This window comes from Pipra filicauda, unplaced genomic scaffold, assembly GCF_003945595.2.
Source record: "Pipra filicauda isolate LSUMZ 115617 unplaced genomic scaffold, ASM394559v2 scaffold812_size110788_pilon, whole genome shotgun sequence".
Classification (NCBI taxonomy): Eukaryota; Metazoa; Chordata; class Aves; order Passeriformes; family Pipridae; genus Pipra; species Pipra filicauda.
The window spans coordinates 1-21,301 of record NW_024104990.1 but is presented as its reverse complement, the minus strand read 5'-3'; the positions used below and the strand labels follow the sequence as shown (position 1 = coordinate 21,301).

At 62.3% G+C, this 21,301-nt stretch overlaps 3 protein-coding genes across 3 annotated transcripts; 1 reads left to right on the top strand and 2 right to left on the bottom strand.

Moving 5' to 3' along the window:
• The first annotated feature begins 1,603 nt into the window (after nucleotides 1-1,603).
• Nucleotides 1,604-4,738, top strand: LOC113997218 (SLAM family member 9-like). The gene is made up of 6 exons (XM_039390359.1): nucleotides 1,604-1,658; nucleotides 1,759-2,052; nucleotides 2,139-2,402; nucleotides 3,001-3,027; nucleotides 3,626-3,722; nucleotides 4,684-4,738. The coding sequence occupies exons 1-6, from the start codon at nucleotides 1,604-1,606 to the stop codon at nucleotides 4,736-4,738; spliced, it is 792 nt and encodes a 263-aa protein (XP_039246293.1).
• A 357-nt stretch (nucleotides 4,739-5,095) lies between these two features.
• SLAMF1 (signaling lymphocytic activation molecule family member 1) lies at nucleotides 5,096-14,312 on the bottom strand. The gene is made up of 7 exons (XM_039390358.1): nucleotides 14,246-14,312; nucleotides 9,760-10,083; nucleotides 8,396-8,677; nucleotides 6,382-6,501; nucleotides 5,891-5,955; nucleotides 5,227-5,361; nucleotides 5,096-5,140 (listed from the first exon to the last, which is right to left on the bottom strand). Exons 1-7 carry the CDS (start codon nucleotides 14,310-14,312, stop codon nucleotides 5,096-5,098), a joined length of 1,038 nt encoding a protein of 345 aa, XP_039246292.1.
• Nucleotides 14,313-16,484: 2,172 nt separating this feature from the next.
• On the bottom strand, nucleotides 16,485-21,197 carry CD48 (CD48 molecule; the record flags this gene model as incomplete). Its single annotated transcript, XM_039390365.1, has 4 exons — nucleotides 16,485-16,909; nucleotides 17,375-17,638; nucleotides 18,314-18,795; nucleotides 21,071-21,197. Coding segments are annotated over 4 exons (968 nt in total), but the record flags the coding sequence as incomplete, so codon positions are not given.
• Between the last annotated feature and the right edge of the window lie 104 nt (nucleotides 21,198-21,301).

Genomic DNA, 21,301 nt, shown 5'->3' with positions numbered 1-21,301 from the left:
CGAAACGAGGGTTTCCTGGGCTTGAAAAGGGGTGGAGAGAACTGTGACCTTCCTCCTGTGTCGCTGCAACGCCCGGCAGAGGCAGCACCCCGACGTCGAGGGGGACAATCCCACCCCCATAACGGAAAGACTGAGCTAAAAAACCCCATTTCCAGGTAAAAAACTCCATTTCCAGGCAAAGGCAAGTGATGCAGCTGGGACAAAGAGCATCACTGTGTGTGTGTGACAAGTGTCCCAAGCCCTTTGTGGTGACCAGCCCGAAGAGGGGACTCGACCTGGGATGGACACGGAGCTGTTGGAGCCGCTCCAGAGGAGGCCCCGGGATGAGCAGAGGGATGGAGGGAGCAGCTCCCCCGTGAGAAAAGGCTGGGAGAACTGGGATTGTTCACCTGGGAGAAGGGAAGCTTCGGGGTGACCCAGCTGTGGCCTTCCAGGACCTGAAGGAGCTGCAAGAAACACGAGGAGAGGGCCTGGAGTGACAGGACAAGGGGGGAACGGCTTCCCAGTGACAGGAGGGTTAGATGGGGTACTGGGAGGGAATTCCCCCCTGGGAGGGTTGGAAGGCCCTGGCACAGGTTGGGCTGTGGTTGCCCCATCCCTGGAAGTGTCCAAGGCCAGGCTGGAGCAACCTGGGCTAGTGGGAGGTGTCCCTGCCCGTGGTAGGGGGATGGAACAAGGTGAATTTTATGTCCTTTCCAAATCCAACCATTTAATTCCATGATTCAATTATTCTTCCGGGGTGGGGTGAGAGAGGGGAGCTGGTTTTAACTCAGTGGAATTCAGCCCCTGGGAGGTGCCATCAGCCCCCTGAGGAAGAGGAACCAGGGTTGTTTTGGTGCCTGACCTCTCCAGCTGCTCCAGAGCACTTCTCATGTGCCTGGATTTCAGAAATCATCTGACTTTCCATAAAAACAAGAATTAGGGAAGCGCTGCTTTCCCTTCCAGTTCTCACTCAGCTGCCCTGTCTGCTGGGGTGGGGTCTGGGGGGCTGGAGGGGACTGGAGCAGCTCCCCTGTGGGACAGGCTGGGAGAGTTGAGGCCGCTCAGCCTGGAGAAGAGAAGAGAAGCTGGGGCTGCCCCATCCCTGGGAGTGTCCAAGGCCGGGTTGGACCAACCTGGGATAGTGGGAGGTGTCCCTGCCCGTGGCAGGGGTGGGACTGGAGGAGCTTTATGGTCCCTTCCAACCCAACCCAACCCAGCAGCACTCCCGAGGGACGCCCTGGTGGCACCAGCCCATGGGCTCCTGGGCACTGACCCACCCCGTTCTCCACGAGAACCATCTCCTCAGGCTGGTGCCCACCGAGGACCTGGGACACTTGTCTCTGTCCCAGCCTGTCTTTGCTTGGAAATGGAGTTTTTCAGCCCCAGTTTCCTCTGGGGGGGGGTGGGATTGTCCCCCACGACGTTCCTTTCCCGGTGCTGAGCCAAGTGCCACCAGCTGAGGCCGCGGCGACGGCGACACCAGGACGGAGCTCGGGGTTCTCTCCGCCCATCCAACCCCCGGTGAAAACCACTGTGAGCACGCTGGTGCCTTCCTCTTGCACCGGGATCAGCCTCCAGCTTGTCTGGGTGCAGACAAACCCTCCCCGTGCACCGGCCGCCGATGGACAGGTTTCGGTTCCTGCTCCTCGCCCTCCTCGCCCTCCTTCGCCGAGCCAGTGAGTGCAAAGTGCTCCCCCTGAACCCCGAGCCCTCCTGCCTTCCCCTCAAACACCCCCCACCCTTTCTGTGCCTCCTTCAACCACCTTCTCTCCCCAGCGGGCTATGGCATGATGACAGAGGTGGTTGGAGCCGAGGGCGGGTCCGTCACCTTCCACATCCATGGTCCAACTCGAAGTACAGCCGTCTGGAGCTTCGATGGTGTACCCATAGTGACTCTGGAATTCGGTGAACCTCCTGTAGCCCTGTTTGCAGACAAAAAATATGAGACACGCTTCACCTTCTCCGAGCAGGGCAGGGCCCTCACCATCTCCCAGCTCAGGATGGAGGACGCTGGCACCTACTCTGCACAGAGCTGGTTCATAGAATCCATCTACACCCTGCAGGTGTACAGTAGGTGCCTCTCAGTGTTGACTTTTCGGGGGTGTTTCTCAACGCCCAAAGGTGTTTCCTGACAGCCCCTGCCCTCCTTCCCCCAGGGGAGCTGGCAGAGCCCCGGGTGAGCTGCGAGGCCCAGAACTGCTCGGGCGGGGGCTGCCGCTACGCCCTGCACTGCTCCGCGCCCGGCCCCGGCCTGGGCAGCGTCTCCTACGGCTGGAGCGAGGGGGAGCAGCCCCGGGGAGAGGGGCCCACGGTGCTGCTGGAGGAGTCACCCCCGGACGGGTCCGTGTCCCTCACGTGCCGGGCACAGAACCCCGTCAGCAACAGCAGCGTCACCGTCTGGCCCGGGCACCTGTGCGCAGGTAAGGGGCACCCAGAGGGGTGGGGAGGGACCTGTAAGCAGGTAAGGGGCACCCAGAGGGCTGGGGAGGGACCTGCGTGCAGGTAAGGGGCACCCAGAGGGGTGGGGAGGGACCTGTGAGCAGGTACGGGGCACCCAGAGGGCTGGGGAGGGTCCTGTGAACATGTAAGGGACCCAGAGGGTGGAAGGAGGGACCCTGTTAGCAGGTCAGGGGCACCCAGAGGGGTGGGGAGGGTACCTGGTGGTGCAGGTCAGGGCACCCAGAGGGGGTGGGGAGGGACCGTGGTGCATGTACGGGGCACACAGAGATGATGGGGACGGACCTGTGCCCAGGTAAGGGGCACCCAAAGGGTCGGGTAGGACAGTGGGATGGGCTGGATCCCCCTCCCCGCGGTTCAAGTTTTGCCCCCAGCTTTGTGCTGGGTGTGCGGGGAGAAGCGGGACCCCCGGCCCGGGCACTGACCTCTCTCCCTGTGCTCTCCCTCCTCTCCCCTCTCTCCCTGTTCTCTCCCCTCTCTCCCTGTTCTCTCCCCTCTCTCCCTGTTCTCTCCCCTCTCTCCCTGTTCTCTCCCTGTTCTCTCCCCTCTCCGTGCACGCAGGAAATACAACCCACCCTCTCCCCACTGGTGAGCTGCCAACCCCCCCGTGTGTGCCCAGCCCGGCCCCTCAGTGTCCCCGTGTGCCCCCGGCAGCTCCCCAGGGCCGGCTGGCACAGGGGCCGTGCTCGGCAGGGGGAGATGGAGACCCTGAGAGCAGCCCGGTCCATCCCCTCCCTCCGGCCTTCCTGGGCAGTGCCCTGGGCATCCCTGTGCCGCCCGTGCCCCCCCGGGGAATTGGGGCAGGGCGGGTGTGCCCCAAAAGTCCTGCTTTGGGGTGGGAGCAGCGAATCCATCGGTGCCGCAGAGCCGAGGGCGGAGTGGAGGCGGGAGCGTGGCTGGGTGGGCACCGCCAGCCTCCCAGCACGGGCTTTCGTGCCCCAAAAGCCCCCCCGGAGGTGGCTGGAGGGCCGTGGGGGGTGGCCGTGGCCGGGAGGGGCCGGGCCGGGAGGGTCCCGCTGCTGCTCCTGCCCGGCCGCTCGTCCCCTGGGCTGGGCTGGGCAGAGCTGAGCTGCTCTGAGGGCTCGGGGGGTGTTGGGGCAGAGCTGTGCCAGGTTCCCTGTGCCCCGGTGCCAGGAAGGGGCAGATCTATTGGGGGATGTTCTCACTGGACCTTTTCTCCCCCCAGGCCCCCGCTCCAGCAGCCTGGCCAGGGTGGGGGCCGTGGCCGTGGCCGAAGCCGCGGCTCTCGCCGGAGTTTTCTTGGTGTTCTACTGCAGAGACAAGCGAGGAGCTCCACTCAGAGCCTCGGGGGGGTTGTCCAGCCAAGAATCCCAGAATCCCCGAGGTTGGAAAAGCCCTCCCAGCCCATCCAGTCCCCCCCGTGCCCCATCCCCACCTCGGCCCCAGCCCAGAGCACTCAGTGCCACATCCAGGCCTGCCCTGGACACCCCCAGGGCTGGGCACTCCCCCACCTCCCTGGGCAGCCCCAGAGCTCCGCTCTTGACAGAATTCGGGGCTTTTACACCACCTTAGAGGCCCAGGGGTGAGGGTGGCCCTGCCCTTCCCTGCACCTGCCCCCGCGCTGGGGGAAGTGGTTGTTTGCAGACACTTCCAGGGAGGCAGCTCAGTTATTTTCTGTGGGCACAGAAGAGAGAAGTCGGGGAGGTACAAAAACATTGGTTTCTGTTCCACCTCAGCAGTGGATCCGCCCCGTGAAACTCTCCAGCAGCAGCAACCCCTTCCAAAGGGCTTTACTCCCGATTTATTTCCCTTTCCCTTTCCCGTGGTCCACACAGCCAGACCTGCTGTCACAGCTGAGCTGTGCTGGGATTATAAAACACCCCAGACCGGGTCAGCTGGATTTTCCAGCCCTGCTCCCTCATCCAGGCCACCTCCAACATCCCCACACGGGATATTTCCACAGGGAACCAAGAGTTGCTGTGGGCAGGGGATAGGGGGCTGCCTCCTCCTCCTCCTCCTCCTCCTCCTCCCAGCCACAAATTCAGCTTTAAGTCCATCTGGAAAAGCTCAGCTGTTCCCACAGAGATCAGTGGGAAAAACGGGGACGGAAAATTCGGTGGGACACGGGCTGCAGAGCCAGGCTGAGCCTGCGGGGGCTGCAAAACCCTCCTCGCTCCCTGGGGACAAAACTCCCGAGTTTTTGTAACCTGTCGCAGGGCTCAAAAATAAAACCACTTCTCGTTTTTCCCCCGTTGAACCCCTGTGTCCCTGCGTGTCCCTTAGGAAAGCAGGACCATGGGATGAGTTCCTGGCGTGGAAACCCACAGGTCAGGGATGAGGTCGGAGCCCAAAACTCCTCCAGCCGCCCCTTCCCGGTGCCGCCGATCCTTCCCCTCCCAGGGGCCGAGTCACTCCCTGGCTCACTCCCAGCTGCGGGGTCGGATCCAGAGTCCCTCTCCCTTCTCCCAGCGCTCCAGGATCCAGCCGGGAGCCTCCAGCCTCAGCCAGGGGAGGTTTCTCGCCGCGCTCCTCTCTCGCTCACCCCTCCCTTCTCCAGGCGCCGTCCCCGCTCGTTCCGCCCCCGCCGGGGGGGTTGTGTCGGTTCCCTCAGGGATGAGCGGGTCAATCCCACCAGGAAACGTGGGGTTTGGTGCCCACGAGCCGGGCTGGGCAGCTGCCCCCTGCCCCCAGAGGCTCAGGGCCTGGGCATCATCACACCGACATAAACCGTGGTGGGCTCCTGGGGGGGGCAAAAGGGGGTCAGGGAGGTGCCAGGGCGAGGGAAATGCCCGGCCAGGGCGAGGGAGAGGGGGGGGTGTCCCTTACCTGGGAGAGGGGCGGGGGTCCCTGCAGGGTGGGGGGCTCCGGAGGGTCGCGGGGGGCTCTGCCGGGGGGCCCGGTGGCCGCGGCGTAGATGGTGGTGCAGGAGGGGGGGTCGGGGCTGGGCGGCTCTTTTGGCTTCTGCAGGAGGGGGACAAAGGACGAGCGGTGAGAGGCAGGTCCCCCTCGGGCCCTTCCCTCCCTCCGCCCGCCCGGTTTTGGTTTAACGGGAACGGGATAAGGGGGAAAACCCGCCCGGAGCGTCCCCAAAGCCACCCCGGAGTCCTGAGGGCTCGGGAAGCCGCAGCACCCAAATTTATTCCCGAATTAACGGCGACCGGGCTGACCCCTGGAACCCGGGGGTTGGGGGACCCTCCCTCCTCCCCCCCCCGCGGTGATGTCACCCCGTCCCTCCCCACCCGCGGGGCTCTGTTGACACCCGGTGGCCAAAGCACAGCGCGGAGGTTGCCACGGGGGAGGGACCAGCAGCCACCTTTGGGTGCTGCTGCTGCTGCCCGAGACCCCCCCCAGGAAACCCCCCCGGGATCGTGCCCACGCTCCCCCCCCCACCCCCCCGGCCGCAGGACTCGGGGTCCCGCTGCTAAAGGAGCATTTCCAGGGCTGGAAAAACGAGCCTTTGGAAAAAGGGGTCGGGGTGTTGGTGCCTCACCCGCGCCCGCTGGACCTGGGAGTAGATGGTGTGCTCGGCGCGGTCCGGGCTGGGCTCCTGCTCGGCTGCGAGAGGGATAATTCGGGTTGGAAAAGCCCTCCGGGATCATCCAGCCCGCCCTGTGCCCCCATCCCCACCTTGTGCCCCAGCCCAGAGCGCTCAGTGCCACGACCACTCCTTCCCCGGGCACCTCCAGGGCTGGCGGGGGCTCCCCCCCCCCAAGGGTGTTTTAAACCTCCACAATTCTGGGATTCACGAGGTGTCCACCCCCAGATCCCCCCCCAGACCCAGCCCACCCTGTGCCCCCATCCCCACCTTGTGTCCCCCAGCCCAGAGCGCTCAGTCCTTCCCTGCAGACTCCCCCCCCTCCCTCAGGGGTCTTTTAAACCTCCACAATTCTGGGATTCACGAGGTGTCCACCCCCAGATCAACCCCCCCAGACCCCGCCCAGACCACCCCCCACCCCGGGACCCCTCCCTGGCCCCGCTCACCCGGGGGTGCAGCCGGGCGGGGGGTCCTGAAGACCCCGAAGAGGACGATGATGATGATGATGATGATGACAACGGGCACCACCAGCAGCACGAGCAGCTCCATCCTCGGCCTGGCACCGCCTGGGGGGGGGAGCAGAGAGGGGAAGGGGGGTCCCGGGTCAGCCCAGAGCGGAGCAGGAGGAGCTGCTGAACTTTTGGGGGGGTGGTTTCAACAGGACAGGAAAGGAGGTGGGAAATGTTCCTCCTCGCCCTGAAGCAGCTCGAGGCTGCACCGGCAGCTCCAAACCTGCTGAGGGCGCGGATTGGGGCCGGGCAGAGCCCCAAAAACGGCTCGTGGGGAGACAGCCCCTTTATCACCACTCCAGCACCGCTGACGTGTGAGAAGAGGGACAGTTTGGGGCCACCTAAAGCCCTAAAAATGTCTCTGGTGGCCTCAGAAAAGCTGGTAGGGAGGACACAGCCCCTTGGTCACAGCTCCAGCGACCCCACAGAGGGGTGTCACACGGTGTGAGTGGTTTGGGGGGGGAAAGGGGGTGAGAAACAAGTCTAACCCCCCCCCCGGGGCGTCTCATTCCCCGAGCAAGAGTCCCCTGGGGATGTTTTCCCAGCACAGGTCACAGGGAGAGCCCTGTCAGAGGTGGGGACTTCACCTCAGCCTCCCTGGGGGAAGGGGCAGCCCCCACCTCACTCAGCTCCCCCCCCGAAAAAATCCCCCCCTGGTCACAAGGAAGAGCCGAAAAAAAACCCCCCACTGAGCAAGAACGCGACTTTTGCCCCAAAATCCTCCGCAGGGGAAGTTGTCCCCGAGGGGTTTTGTCCTCCCCGAAGCACCTGGAGGAGTTTTGTCGCCTCTGAAATGACCCTGGAGCAGCGGGGCACGGAAGGGAAGGGGCTGGGCTGGCTGGGGAGGGAGGAGGGACCCGCGGCTCCGGGGTCGGGGTTGTGGGAACCCCCAGCAGGTGGAGCAGCGGCTGATTTTCCGGTAAAAAAAGTCCTTTAGGGTGAGTAAAACGGGGTGAGGAAGTGCCCTGAAGAGCAAGAGCAGGGCTGGGAGGATGCAGAGAGTCGGGCTGGGAAGTGGGGACCTGTTTGGGCTGGAGAAGGCTGAGAGGGGCTCCCGTCAATCCTCAAATATCCATACAAATATCTCATCTTGAAGGGGAACCTCGTGAATCCACAGAAATCTCTCAAATATCCACAGAAATCTCTCAAATATCCACAGAAATCTCTCAAATATCCACAGAAATCTCTCAAATATCCACAGAAATCTCTCAAATATCCACAGAAATCTCTCAAATATCCACAGAAATCTCTCAAATATCCACGGAAATCTCTCAAATATCCACGGAAATCTCTCAAATATCCACGGAAATCTCTCAAATATCCACGGAAATCTCTCATCTGAGGGGAGGGGGAGTCTCATCATTCCACCCAAATCTCTCAACTATCCCCACAAACCCCTCAACTATCCCCACAAACCCCTCAACTATCCCCACAAACCCCTCAAATATCCCCACAAACCCCTCAAATATCCCCACAAACCCCTCAAACATCCCCACGAACCCCTCAAATATCCCCACAAACCCCTCAAATATCCCCATGAACCCCTCAAATATCCCCACAAACCCCTCCTCCGAGAGGGGATCTCATCTCCTCCATCCCCACAAACATCCCCAAGGATGGTCCCAGTCTCCTCCCAGCATTTCCCAGTGGCAGGACAAGGGGTGAGGGCCACAAACCAAACCTGGAGGAGCCCAACAAGGGGTGAGGGCCACAAACCAAACCTGGAGGAGCCCAACAAGGGGGGATGGCCACAAACCAAACCCGGAGGAGCCCAACACGAGGCAGAACTTTCCCCGGAGGGTGGAACGGCCGCCCAGGGAGGGTGTGGAGTCTCCTCTCCGGGGACATTCCAACCCCTCCTGGACGTGTCCCTGCGTCACCCGCTCCGGGTGGACCCCAGAGGTCCCTTCCAGCCCCAACTACTCCAGGATTTTGGGATCCTGGGACCTACCCCGTGGCTCGTGGCCGCACTCGGGGGGGTGGAAGGCGACGGCCCGGCTGCTGACGGGGTTGCTGGCGGTGCAGACACAGGGGGTGTCGGTGTCCCAGGGGGGGTAGGAGAGGTGCAGGAAGCTGCTGTTCCCCGAGCAGAGCCCCGAAACGCCGCTGTCCTGGCTGCCCCAGCTGTAGGAAACCTCATCCCCTCGCTCGGCCGTGCAGTTGAGGGCGACGGTGCAGCTCCCGTTGGCGAGTTCCCAGCTGAGGATCCGGATGCTGGGATGGGACACCGGCTCTGGAGAGAGGGACAGGGGGGTCGCCTGGCATCAGGATGGGCATTTACCACCCCCTCTGTCACCCCCTCGGCTCCCAAGGGCCGGGAGCATCCTGAAGGGTCACAGAATCCCAGAATCAGCCGGGTTGGAAGGGACCTCCCAGACCATCCAGTCCAACCCTTGATCCAACCCCGCCGTGGTTCCCAGCCCGTGCCACTGATGCCACATCCAGTCTGGGCTTAAACACCTCCAGGGATGGAGAATCCACCCCCTCCCTGGGCAGCCCATTCCAAGGGCTGAGCACCCTCTCTGCAAAGGAATTCTTCCTAAATCCAACCTAACCCTGCCCTGGCACAGCTTCAGACCCAGCTCTCTTGTCTTGCCTGGGAGGAGAGACCAACCCCCCCCGGCTCCCCCCTCCTGTCAGGAGTTGTGCAGAGTGGGGAGGTCTCCCCTGAGCCTCCTCCTCTCCAGGCTGAGCCCCCCCAGCTCCCTCAGCCTCTCCTCACGGGAATTGTGCTCCAGTCCCTTCCCCAGCCTGGCTGCTCTTCCCTGGCCCTGCTCCAGCCTCTCCATGTCCTTCCTGAGCTGAGGGCCCAGAGCTGGACACGGCACTCCAGGGGTGGCCTCCCCAGCGCTGAGTCCAGGGCAGGAATCACTTCCCTGGCCCTGTTGGCCACCCTGTTCCTGAGCCAGGCCAGGATCCATCGGCCCTCTTGTCCCCCTGGGCACACTCTGGCTCCTGTTCAGCTCCCTGTCCATCCCAAATCCCAGCTCCCTTCCTGCCTGGCTGCTCTGCCCCCACTCTGTCCCCAACCCAGGGGGTTGTTGTGGCCAAAGGGCAGGACCCGGCCCTTGGCCTGCTTGAACCTCATCCCCTTGGGATCAGCCCACGGATCCAACCCACCCAGGTCCCCCTGCAGAGCCCTCCTGCCCTCCAGCTGATCCACACCCCCCCCCAGCTCGGCGTCACCTGCGAATTTGCTGCTGATGGGACTCAACCCCCTCACCTAAATCACCAGTAAAGACATTAAACAGAGCTGGGCCCCGCCCTGACCCCCGGGGGGGACCCCACTGCTCCTCCCCAGGCAGAACCTCTCACCGTAGACCTGCAGCCGGATCTGCTGCACCTCCTCCTCCGGCCCTTTGCTCACCACGTACTCGTAGAGCTGCCCGTCCCGCCGGCTCGTGTTGAGGATCTCCAGGGAAAAGTCCGCCCTGTGGAAGCGGATTTGCCCCTGGAAGTGGTTGGTGCAGTTGCCCCCCGAGTACTTGACCAGGACTTGCTTCTTGGGGAACGACCCCCACCGCTTCCAGGAGGATTCCCGGAATTCCGCGGTGAGCTCCCGCAGCCTGGGGGGGATCCTCAGGATCGTCGCCTTCCCCAAAGTGCCCGGCACTGTCTCGCTCTCCCCGGGGTGCATTCCTGGGAGGAGAGTGGGGAGAAGGGCTGAGGCAGAGGGAGACTCACACCAACCACCCCCCTCCCCAAACAGAGGAGGGAGAATCCTCCAGGATCCTCAAGGATCACTGGACCCACCCTGGAGGGGGAATCCTCCAGAGTCCTCAAGGATCAAAGCCAGAAATGTCACTGGAGGGGGAATCCTCCAGGGTCCTCAAGGATCAAAGCCAGAAATGTCACTGGACCCACCCTGGAGGGGGAATCCTCCAGGATCCTCAAGGATCACTGGACCCACCCTGGAGGGGGAATCCTCCAGGATCCTCAAGGATCAAAGCCAGAAATGTCACTGGACCCACCCTGGAGGGGGAATCCTCCAGGATCCTCAAGGATCAAAGCCAGAAATGTTACTGGAGGGAGAATCCTCCAGGATCCTCAAGGATCAAAGCCAGAAACGTCACTGGGCCCACCCTGGCAATCCCCAGGCTGGGGTTGCAGGAGATAAATCAGCTGAAGATGTAACAGGTTCTTTATCTGCATTTCCAGGCTCTGGGGTCTCCCCCCTGTCCTGCCCCGGTGGGGGGGTGGGAACACGAGTCTGGCTGTTTGTCCATCACCCCCTTTGCCCACCCCACAGGCCCCCAGAACCACGGGAGAGACCCCCCCCCCTTCGGCCCCACACCCTGAACCCCGAGGGATGTGGGTCACGGGCTCGGTGCAGCCGCAGAGGAAACGCTGCCTCCTCCTGCCCTGCCCTCCCTCCCCCTCCTCTTCCTCCCCCTCCTCTTCCTCCCCCTCCTCTTCCTCCCCCTCCTCTTCCTCCCCCTCCTCTTCCTCCCCGCCCTCCCCTTCCCAGAGTCTGATTTGCATCGACTCCCCAGCAGCTCAGGAGGGTTTGGGTGGGACTGGGACACCAAAGATCATCTCGTTCCACCATGGGCTGGGACCCCTCCCACTGTCCCACCACGGGCAGGGACCCCTCCCACTGTCCCACCATGGGCAGGGACCCCTCCCGCTGTCCCACCACGGGCAGGGACCCCTCCCACTGTCCCAGGTCGCTCCAACCTGGCCTTGGACACTCCCAGGAACGGGGGATCCCCGGGATAACCTGTCCTTGGACACTCCCAGGGATGGGGGATCCCCGGGATAACCTGTCCTTGGACACTCCCAGGGATGGAGGATCCCCGGGATAACCTGTCCTTGGACACTCCCAGGGATGGAGGATCTGCAGGATAACCTGTCCTTGGACACTCCCAGGGATGGAGGATCCATGGAATAACCTGTCCTTGGACACTCCCAGGGATGGGGGATCCCCGGGATAACCTGTCCTTGGACACTCCCAGGGATGGAGGATCCCCGGGATAACCTGTCCTTGGACACTCCCAGGGATGAGGGATCCCCGGGATAACCTGTCCTTGGACACTCCCAGGGATGGAGGATCCCCGGGATAACCTGTCCTTGGACACTCCCAGGGATGGGGGATCCCCGGGATAACCTGTCCTTGGACACTCCCAGGGATGGGGGATCCATGGAATAACCTGTCCTTGGACACTCCCAGGGATGGAGGATCCCCGGGATAACCTGTCCTTGGACACTCCCAGGGACGGGGGATCCCCGGGATAACCTGTCCTTGGACACTCCCAGGAATGGAGGATCCCCGGGATAACCTGTCCTTGGACACTCCCAGGGATGGGGGATCCCCGGGATAACCTGAGCCTGGCCCTCCCCACCCTCCCAGGGAAGGATTCCTTCCCAACATCCCTCCAAACCTCCTCTCTGTCTCCCTGAACCCACCCCCTTGTCCACTCCGGGCCCTTTTCCAAAGTCTCTCCCCACATTCCTTGTGGCCCCTTCAGGTCCTGGAAGGCCACAAACCAAAGAATTGCTTTTCAGGAGGAATTTCCTCCTGGAAAGGGTGTTCAGGCCTTGGCAGGGGCTGCCCAGGGAGGTGGGGGAGTGCCCAGCCCCGGAGGTGCCCAGGGAAGGACTGGCTGTGGCACTGAGTGCCAAGGTGGGGATGGTCACAGGGGGGGCACTGGATGACCCTGGAGGTCTTTTCCAACCCCAAAATGATCCTGGGATTCCCTAAAGTGCAGCCACCCGGGAGCAGGGGCAGCTCCAAACCTCCCCTTGTCCCTCTCCTGGCCGAGGGGGGTCCCGGGGGGGGGTTCAGGGGGGTTGCAGCTCCCCCCCCCCGGATTTCCAGGGGAGGATCCTCTCCCCCAACCCCTCTGCCGCGTTTCCTCCCAGCCCAGTGACTCAGATTCGCCTCCGTCCCGGGGCAAACAGGCGGGTTTGGGGTAGGAAAAAGCGGGGGGGAGGAGGAGGAGGAGGAGGAGGAGGAGGAGGAGGAGGAGGAGGAGGAGCCACCTCGGTGGGAGCGGGGAAGGGACCCCGCGGTGCCACCCCCACCTTTCCTACCCCCTTCTTTCCACAGAAAAGAGGGGGAATTACCCCAAAACGGGTCTGGGGGGGCCCCAGAGGACCCCACACCCCCCTGTGCTGCTGCAGCACCAGAGCAAACACTCCCCCCCCGACCCCCCCCTCACCCCATCGCCCACCTCTGCCCCTTCCAAGCCCCAGTTTGAGCCACCCCGGGGGGGGTTTATCCCCCCAAAATGAAGCAGGAACGTGGCCATGGCCATCATTCCATGGGATCATCCCCAGGGAGCCTCAGGAATGTTCTGCTGGGAGGTTGGGTGGGAAGCCCGGGGTGCTGAGGGTGCTGGGGGGTGCTGAGGGTGCTGGGGGGTGCTGGGGGGTGCTGAGGGGTGCTGGGTTTGCTGGGGGGTGTGAGGGGTGCCGGGGGGGCTGGGGGGTTCTGGGGGGTTGCTGTGGGGGGCTGGGCGGTTGCTGGGGTGGTGCTGGGCGGTTGCTGAGGGGGTGCTGGGGGTGCTGAGGGGTTTTCTGAGGGGTGCTGGGGGGTGCTGGTGGGTGCGGGGGGGTGCTGGGGGTGCTGATGGTTGCTGGGGGGTGCTGAGGGTTCTGCGGGGTGCGGGGGGTGCGGGGGGGGGGGTGCGTGGGTTGTTGCTGGGGTTTGCTGGGGGTTGTGGGGGTGGATGGGGGTGCTGAGGGTGCTGGGGTGGTGGCCTGAGGGTGCTGAGGGGTGCTGGGGTGCTGTGGGGTGCTGGGGGGTGCTGGGGGGTGCTGAGGGTGCTGAGGGTGCTGAGGTTGCTGAGGGGTGCTGCGGGGTGCTGAGGGGTTTCTTCGGGTGCGGGGGGCTGCTGGGGGTTGCGGGGGTGCTGATGGGTTCTGCGGGTGCTGGGGGGTTGCTGAGGGGTGCGAGGGGTGCTGGGGGGGTGGTTGGGGTGCTGGGGGGGTGATGAGGGGTGCTGGGGGGGTGCGGGGGGATCGAGGGGTGCTGGGGGTTTGATGGGTTGCTGGGGGGTGCTGGGGGGTTGCTGGGGGGTGCTGAGGTGCGAGGGTGCTGAGGGTGCTGAGGGGGGGGTTGCTGGGGGGTGTGGGTGTGTGGGGGTGCCGGGGGGTGCCGGGGGGTGTGAGGGTTGCTGAGGGGTTGTGAGGGTGCTGAGGGTGCTGAGGGTGCTGGGGGATGCTGGGGGGTGCTGGGGGGTGCTGGGGGGTGTGAGGGGTGCTGGGGGGTGCTGGGGGGTGCTGGGGGTTTTGAGGGGTGTTGGGAGCTGGTTTTGCCTCAGCAAGAGGAGTTTTTTGGGCTCCTGGTGAATTAGCAGCTGGAAAAGCCCCTTTTTGCATCAGCTCAGGAAAAACCCCCTCTGTGCCCAGGAGTGATCAGCTGGAGGGGGAGGGAGGGATGAAAATGATACCCCCAAATAATCCAAACTGGGCAGTAAAAAAAAAAAAAATACTCTCAAATAACTGAGCGTTACACTAAAAATACCCCCAAATAATCTCTGAGCATTAAAAAAATAATAATCTGAACTGAGCATTAAAAAAAAAAATAAATACCCAAAAATAACCCAAAGTGAGCATTAAAATAAAAAAATACCCCCAAATAACCCAAACTGAGCATTACAAAATAAATAAATAAATAAATAAAAAATAATCCGAACTGAGCATTACAAAAAAAAATAAATACCCCCAAATAACGCAAACTGAGCATCACAAAAAAATATTTAAAAAAAAAATAATCTGAACTGAGCATTACAAAAAAAAAAATAAATACCCCCAAAATAACCCAAAACGAGCGTTTTGGAGAGGCAAATTCACTCACCCCAGACAGCCCCGAGGGCGAGGAGCAGCCGGAGCAGCAGCAGCAGCAGCAGAGCCGAGCAGCCCATGTTGGGAGCCCCGGAGTTTCTGCTGCTCTGGGGTTAAAAATCAGCTCCTCGCAGGAACAGGTGCCCTCGAATCAGCGCCGGTTTGCGGGCCAGGAGTTTCCTGTTTTGGGGCTCAACGCGGCTCCTTTTTTTTTTTTTTTTTCGCTTTGCCTTTCATTTCTCGATCGGAAAATATTCAAAATATTCGGCAGAAGCGGCCCCGGGGACCCGCGGGAGGGGAGGAAGCGGAGCGTGGGGTCGGGTTTGCGCCCTGAGCCCCGAAAGGAGAGGAAATAACCCGTGAGGGAATCGTTTCTCATTATCGGTGACAGAATTCCCGGCGCTGGAAGCTCCGGACGGATCCCAAAGGCGGCGCGAGGGGAGGTGCTGCCCACCCCAAATGCTGCCCCGCCCGCCGCGGTGCCCACCCGGAGGGGTGGGAAAGCCCCGAATATCCCGGGATTGACCCGCTTTGGGGGGTGTTTTTTTGTGGGATCCCGACAGGAGGAGGAGGAGGAGGGAGGGTGGCCATGGAAAACTCACCCGAGTTCTTGGAAAACTTCTTCAGGAGAAGCTGGATCCTCCTTCCTGCCCTGAGGGAGGTGACCTCGGGATTCAGGTGCTCGGGGATGGGGACGGTCCAGAGGGGTGGGAATGGGGCTGGAATATCAGCCTGAGGTGGGAAAGGCAGGGAAAATGGTGCTGGGGACAGGGATGGTCCAGGATGGGGATGGGGCTGGAATATCAGCCCTGGATGTGGAAAAGCAGAGGAAGGTCGGTCCTGGCCCTGCTGCTGGGACCTCTGGATGTGTTTCTGGCAGAGGGAATCCTTCCCCGGCAAAGGGAATCATTCCCTGGCAAAGGGAATCCTTCCCTGCCGTCGGGGCTCAGCTTTGGAACGGGAGGAAGGGCTTTTGCCTTCGGGCTTTCTTCCGGTTTCGTTGCTTTCCCCGGTTTTTTCGGAGGTGGCAGCAGCAGGAATTCACGCTCGCGGTCGGGAAACACCTCTGAGGCCACCGAGGCCACCCCGGGACTCGTCCCCTGGCCCAGAGTCACGTCCAGCCCTTCCCTGGGCGCCCCAGGCTGGTTTAAAATGACGTTTTAATGTCACCGCGGGGCAGCAAAGGGCGAACTCGCGTCCCGCCGCTTTTCAGGGAAGTGGAGCTCGGAGCCTTCCGCGAGTTTTGCCGTCAGCAGATCGTCTCTGATGGTAAAAGGTGCCCGTGAAACCACCCGAAACCACCCCCCGGCGGCCCGCGGGGCCCCTCCTCCCGCCCCGAGGGCTCCTGACTCAGCCACTTCCCAACAGCGAGAGGGGGAAGGACCCGGCAAAGCTCTTCCCGTGGAAAAAAGGGGATGAGCAAGAGCAGGTCGAGGGGAGTCCACAGCAGAGGTTCCTCCTGGAGGCATCTGGGACCTGGAAAACTGTTTAATGAGCAAAACCATCAAGAGAAAAAAATCCTTTGGGGGAGCACTGAGAGCATCCAGTGGTAGGAAAACCCAAATGATCCCAAAAACTCCTTTCTTTCCCACGAGCTCAGCCTGAAATCTCCTGGCTGGGGAGTCGACTGAGATACCAACCCCAGGCCCTGTGTTTATCCATTTTTATGGACACCTCGGATCTTGTAAGAGGCAGATGAGCCCCAAACTTCCAGAAAACATTTTCAAGGTGGGGGGATCCCTGCAAAAATAAACCTTGATGTTCAAACCATCGGACTCGGAGCAGAAATGACCCCGAGCTGCTCCTTAAACCGAGTGGAACCCCCTGGGTTTTTCAGAGGAGTCCCTGGTGGCCCTTTGCTGATCGTGGCCTTCGAAATCTTTGCTTAAAGATGGCTCTGGAATTCGGGATTTACGGAGATAAAACTCCTGGTTGTCCCCCTCCCTTGGGCTGGGTGGTTGGAGCTGGCAGGGGAAAAGTGTCCCGGGGTTGTGGTGGCCCAGGAAAGGTCCCCAGTTCTCCTTGCAGGCTGAGGGAGCACCTCCATCACTCCCAAAACCTCTTCTCACCCCAAAGGCCCCGTGTCCCACCATCCAGGGCTGGAATCTCCCCTGGGGGACACAGGGGAAGGGTCTCTGTCCCCAACAAAGGTGCTGGGGGGGTAAACACACCTTCCTCCATCATCCCCCGAGTCCCTGAGCTGTGGGATCTCCCAGCCCAAGGGGGAAGAATCTGGAACAGGCACCTAAAAATGTGTTCAGGTAAGAATTTAATGTGTAAACAGGTGTTTGTGAAGGTCCTCAAAGCAGGGAGGACGCGCAGAGGGAAAGCCAGAGGTGCCACCACCCCGGCTCTGCCCCCCTTGAGATGGTCCTGGAAAAACGCAGGATGCCCAAAATCCCCAGGAAAGGCTCGGGCTGGGCGGCCCCACCGGCCTCGGGGTGAGGGAGAGGAGGATTTCCCAGTGCCTGAGGGACTGGAATCGTTCCCTTGAGCCAGCACCACACCTCTCTGCCCCCGGGAGATCCGGGACCCTCATCCCGACGCTGGGGGGGTGAGGACAGAGGTGAACTGCAGGGTCCTCAAGCCAGAGCGAGGTGGAGGAAGAGGAGCAGGAGGTGCCCCAGGAGCAGCAGCCCGCCCGTGGCCGTGCAGGAGGAGGCAGTGGAGGATTCCCCTGGAGGCAGAGGGAGATGAGGGGCAGGGCTCTGGAGGGATCCCAGCCCTCCCTGGGTGGGCTCCTGCCCCCTTTCCCAGGGGGAAAGGTCCCCACAGCTCCTGACCCGAGGGATTGAAGGGACCCCCCCCCTTGGATGTTGGACTCTTCTCCCACCCAACCGGCCACAGGACGAGGGGAAACGGCCTCGAGCTGTGCCAGGGGAGGCCCAGGGGGGACGTCAGCAGGAATCTCTTCCTGGAAGGGGTGGCCAGGCCTTGGCAGGGGCTGCCCAGGCAGGTGGGGGGGTCCCAGGGAAGGGTGACAAGGTGGGGACGGGGCACGGGATGGACTCGATGACCTCGGAGTTCCCTCCCAGCCTCAGGGATTCCATGACCTGCTCTCCTCGGGGTCCCCAAAGCTGCTCTGGGGACCCTCCAAAGCCACCCCAGAGCCCACCCCCCCCTGCACTGTGTCCCCCCTCACCTGCCCAGGAGCAGGGGTGCCTGTAGGTCAGCGAGGCGCTGTTGGAGGAGGCGGGATTGCTGACCCTGCACACGTAGGTCCCTTCCGAGGGGTTGAAGGAGACCTTCTGGACGGGGCCCCCCACGCCCTCCAGCAGGACCTGCCGGGGGGGGATCCACTCGTAGGTCACCTCGGGGAGCCCCACGGAGCACTCGAGGGTGGCGTTGCACTGCTGGAGGTCGTCCTGGGTCACCGTGACCCTCACCCGGGGCTTCGGGACCACATCTGGGAGGGGCAGCGGGATTGTCACCCCTGGGACAGCCCTGGGACAGCCCTGGGACAGCCCGGGACCCCCCAAATTCAGGAAGGACATGGAGGGGCTGGAGCAGGGCCAGGGAAGAGCAGCCAGGCTGGGGAAGGGGCTGGAGCACAATTCCCGTGAGGAGAGGCTGAGGGAGCTGGGGGGGCTCAGCCTGGAGAGGAGGAGGCTCAGGGGAGACCTCCCCACTCTGCACAACTCCTGACAGGAGGGGGGAGCCGGGGGGGGTTGGTCTCTTCTCCCAGGCAAGACAAGAGGGCTGGGTCTGAAGCTGTGCCAGGGCAGGGTTAGGTTGGATATTAGGGAGGAATTCTTTCCAGGGAGTGATCAGCCCAGGGAGGGGGTGGATTCTCCAGCCCTGGAGGTGTTTAAGCCCAGACTGGATGTGGCATCAGTGGCACGGGCTGGGAACCACGGCGGGGTTGGATCAAGGGTTGGACTGGATGGTCTGGGGGGTCCCTTCCAACCCAGCTGATTCTATGATTCTATAATTCTATGATTCTATAATTCTATAATTCTATGATTCTATAATTCTACGATCCTATGATTCTATAATTCTATAATTCCATAATTCCATGATTCTATAATTCCATAATTCCATCATTCCATCATTCCACGACTCCCTGCTCCCCCCAGCTCACCGTACACCCTCAGGGTGACGCTGTCCTTGTCCTCCCTGCCCGTGGCATCCTCCAGGTACAGCTGGTACTCGCCGCTGTCTCCCTTCTGCAGGCGGCTGATCCTCAGCGAGAAGTTGCCCAGGAGCTCCAGGCGGTCCCTGTGGGCCGTGCCCGGGTACTGGACCCGCTCCTGGGGGTCCCAGCTGGCCAGCTTCCTGCTCTCGTTGAGCCTCCAGTGGACGCGGGAGTAGCTCCTGTGGCCGTGCTCGGGGCTGGGGCTGAGGCACACGGACCCCCCCACGGCCCCCACCACGGCGGCACGGTGGGCACCGCACTGGGCCAGGGCTGGGGGACAGGACTGGGGCTGAGGGACCCCCTGACAGACCCCACGGTGGGCACCGCACTGGGCCAGGGCTGGGGGACAGGATTGGGGCTGAGGGGACAGGATTGGGGCTGAGGGACCCCCTGACAGACCCCACGGTGGGCACCGCACTGGGCCAGGGCTGGGGGACAGGATTGGGGCTGAGGGACAGGATTGGGGTTACTGGGACAGGATTGGGGCTGCTGGGACAGGATTGGGGCTGCTGGGACAGGATTGGGGTTGCTGGGACAGGATTGGGGCTGCTGGGACAGGATTGGGGCTGAGGGACAGGATTGGGGTTACTGGGACAGGATTGGGGTTACTGGGACAGGATTGGGGTTACTGGGACAGGATTGGGGCTGCTGGGACAGGACTGGGGTTGCTGGGACAGGATTGGGGTTACTGGGACAGGATTGGGGCTGCTGGGACAGGATTGGGGTTGCTGGGACAGGATTGGGGTTGCTGGGACAGGATTGGGGTTACTGGGACAGGATTGGGGTTGCTGGGACAGGACCCGGCACCGGGAGCTCATCCCAGGCCGCCTCTGTTCCCAGTGGGATGGTGGGACTGGTGGGACTGGTGGGACCGGTTTAACTCCCCAGAGGAACTGGTGGAACTGGTTCTGTTCCCCAATGGAACTGGTGTAACAGGTTTAACTGGTTCCATTCCCCAATGGAACTGGTTTAATTCCCCAATGGAACTGGTTTAATTCCCCAGTGGAACTGGTATAACTGGTGTAACTGGTTCCATTCCCCAATAGAACTGGTGCAACTGGTTTAACTGGTTCAGTTCTATAATAGAACTGGTGGAACTGGTTTAACTGGTTCAGTTCTATAATGGAACTGGTGGAACTGGTTTAACTGGTTCCATTCCCCAGTGGAACTGGTGGAACTGGTGTAACTGGTTCCATTCCCCAGTGGAACTGGTGGAACTGGTGTAACCGGTTCCATTCCCCAGTGGAACTGGTGGAACTGGTGGAACTGGTTCCATTCCCCAATGGAACTGGTTCAACCCGTTTATTTCCCTAACGCAACAGGTTTAACTGGTGTAACTGGTGTAACTGGTTTATCCAACAAAGTCCCTCCCAGTGACAGTGGGGGGGGGGGGCAGGAAGGGGGGCGGAGCCTGAGATTCCCCCTCGGATTCCACATCCCCCCCCCCCCTCCACGGGGAAAGCGAGTGACCCCCTTTTGCTCCCGAATTCCCAAATTCCCGATTTCCCGGCCCCGGAGCCACGCGACAAACAGGATTTCCCCCCTTCCTGCACCAACCCCCCCCTCCACCCCCACGGGGAAGGTTTGTTTTGCTTCGCTTTCGCTTTTTTTTGGGATCCTCTCCAGGCTCCCCCGGTGTGGTGGCGGCCGGGGGGTCCCGTGGGAAGGGAATCAGGGGGTCCCGTGGGAAGGGATCTGGGGGGTCCCGTGGGAAGGGAATCAGGGGATCCCGTGGGAAGGGATCTGGGGGGGTCCCGTGGGAAGGGAATCAGGGGGTCCCATGGGAAGGGATCCGGGGGGTCCCGTGGGAAGGGAATCAGGGGGTCCCGTGGGAAGGGAATCAGGGGGTCCCATGGGAAGGGATCTGGGGGGGTCCCATGGGAAGGGATCCGGGGGTGTTCTGTGAGAAGGGAGCCAGGGGGTCTTGTGGGAAGGGATCCAGGGGGTTCCATGGGAAGGGATCCAGGGGGTCCCAGGGAATGGAACCAGGGGATCCCAGGAAATGGAACCAGGGGATTCCAGGGAATGGAACCAGGGGATCCCACAGGAATGGAACCAGGGGATCCCAGGAAATGGAACCAGGGGATCCCAGGGAATGGAACCACGGGATCCCAGGGAATGGAACCAGGGGATCCCAGGGAATGGAACCAGGGGATTCCAGGGAATGGAACCAGGGGATCCCACAGGAATGGAGCCGGGGGATCCCAGGGAAGGGAGCCGGGGGGTCCCACAGGAATGGAGCCAGGGGGTCCCACAGGAATGGAGCCAGGGGATCCCGTGGGAAGGGAGCCAGGGGGTCCCACAGGAAGGGAGCCAGGGGGTCCCACAGGAAGGGAGCCAGGGGGTCCCACAGGAAGGGAGCCAGGGGGTCCCACAGGAAGGGAGCCAGGGGATCCCACAGGAATGGAGCCAGGGGATCCCATGGGAAGGGAGCCAGGGGGTCCCACAGGAAGGGAGCCAGGGGATCCCATGGGAAGGGAGCCAGGGGGTCCCGTGGGAAGGGAGCCAGGGGGTCCCACAGGAAGGGAGCCAGGGGGTCCCACAGGAAGGGAGCCAGGGGGTCACACCTCGGGAGCAGCGCCCGGATGGGAAGAGCCGGGGGGGAGAGAGAGAAGGGGAGGGGGAGGGTTCACCCCAGCACGTCCCCAGGGTCCCCCCCGTCCCCAATCCAACCCCACCCAGCCCCTCACCCCGCCGCCGTACCTCGAGGGACGAGGAGCAGGAAGAGGAGGAAGAGGAGGTCCCCGAGCAGCCCCAGCGCCATCTTCTCCCCCCGTTCTCCCGGGGTTTATCCCCAAACCCAGGGGTGGGACCCCCCCGGGCTGGGCAGCTGCTCACGAGGAACCCCCCCTCAACCCGAGCCCGCAGCCCCCCCAGAGCCGGGGCTGGGCAGGAAAGGAGCGTCAGGGCCCCTGATTAACACCCTCAATTAAC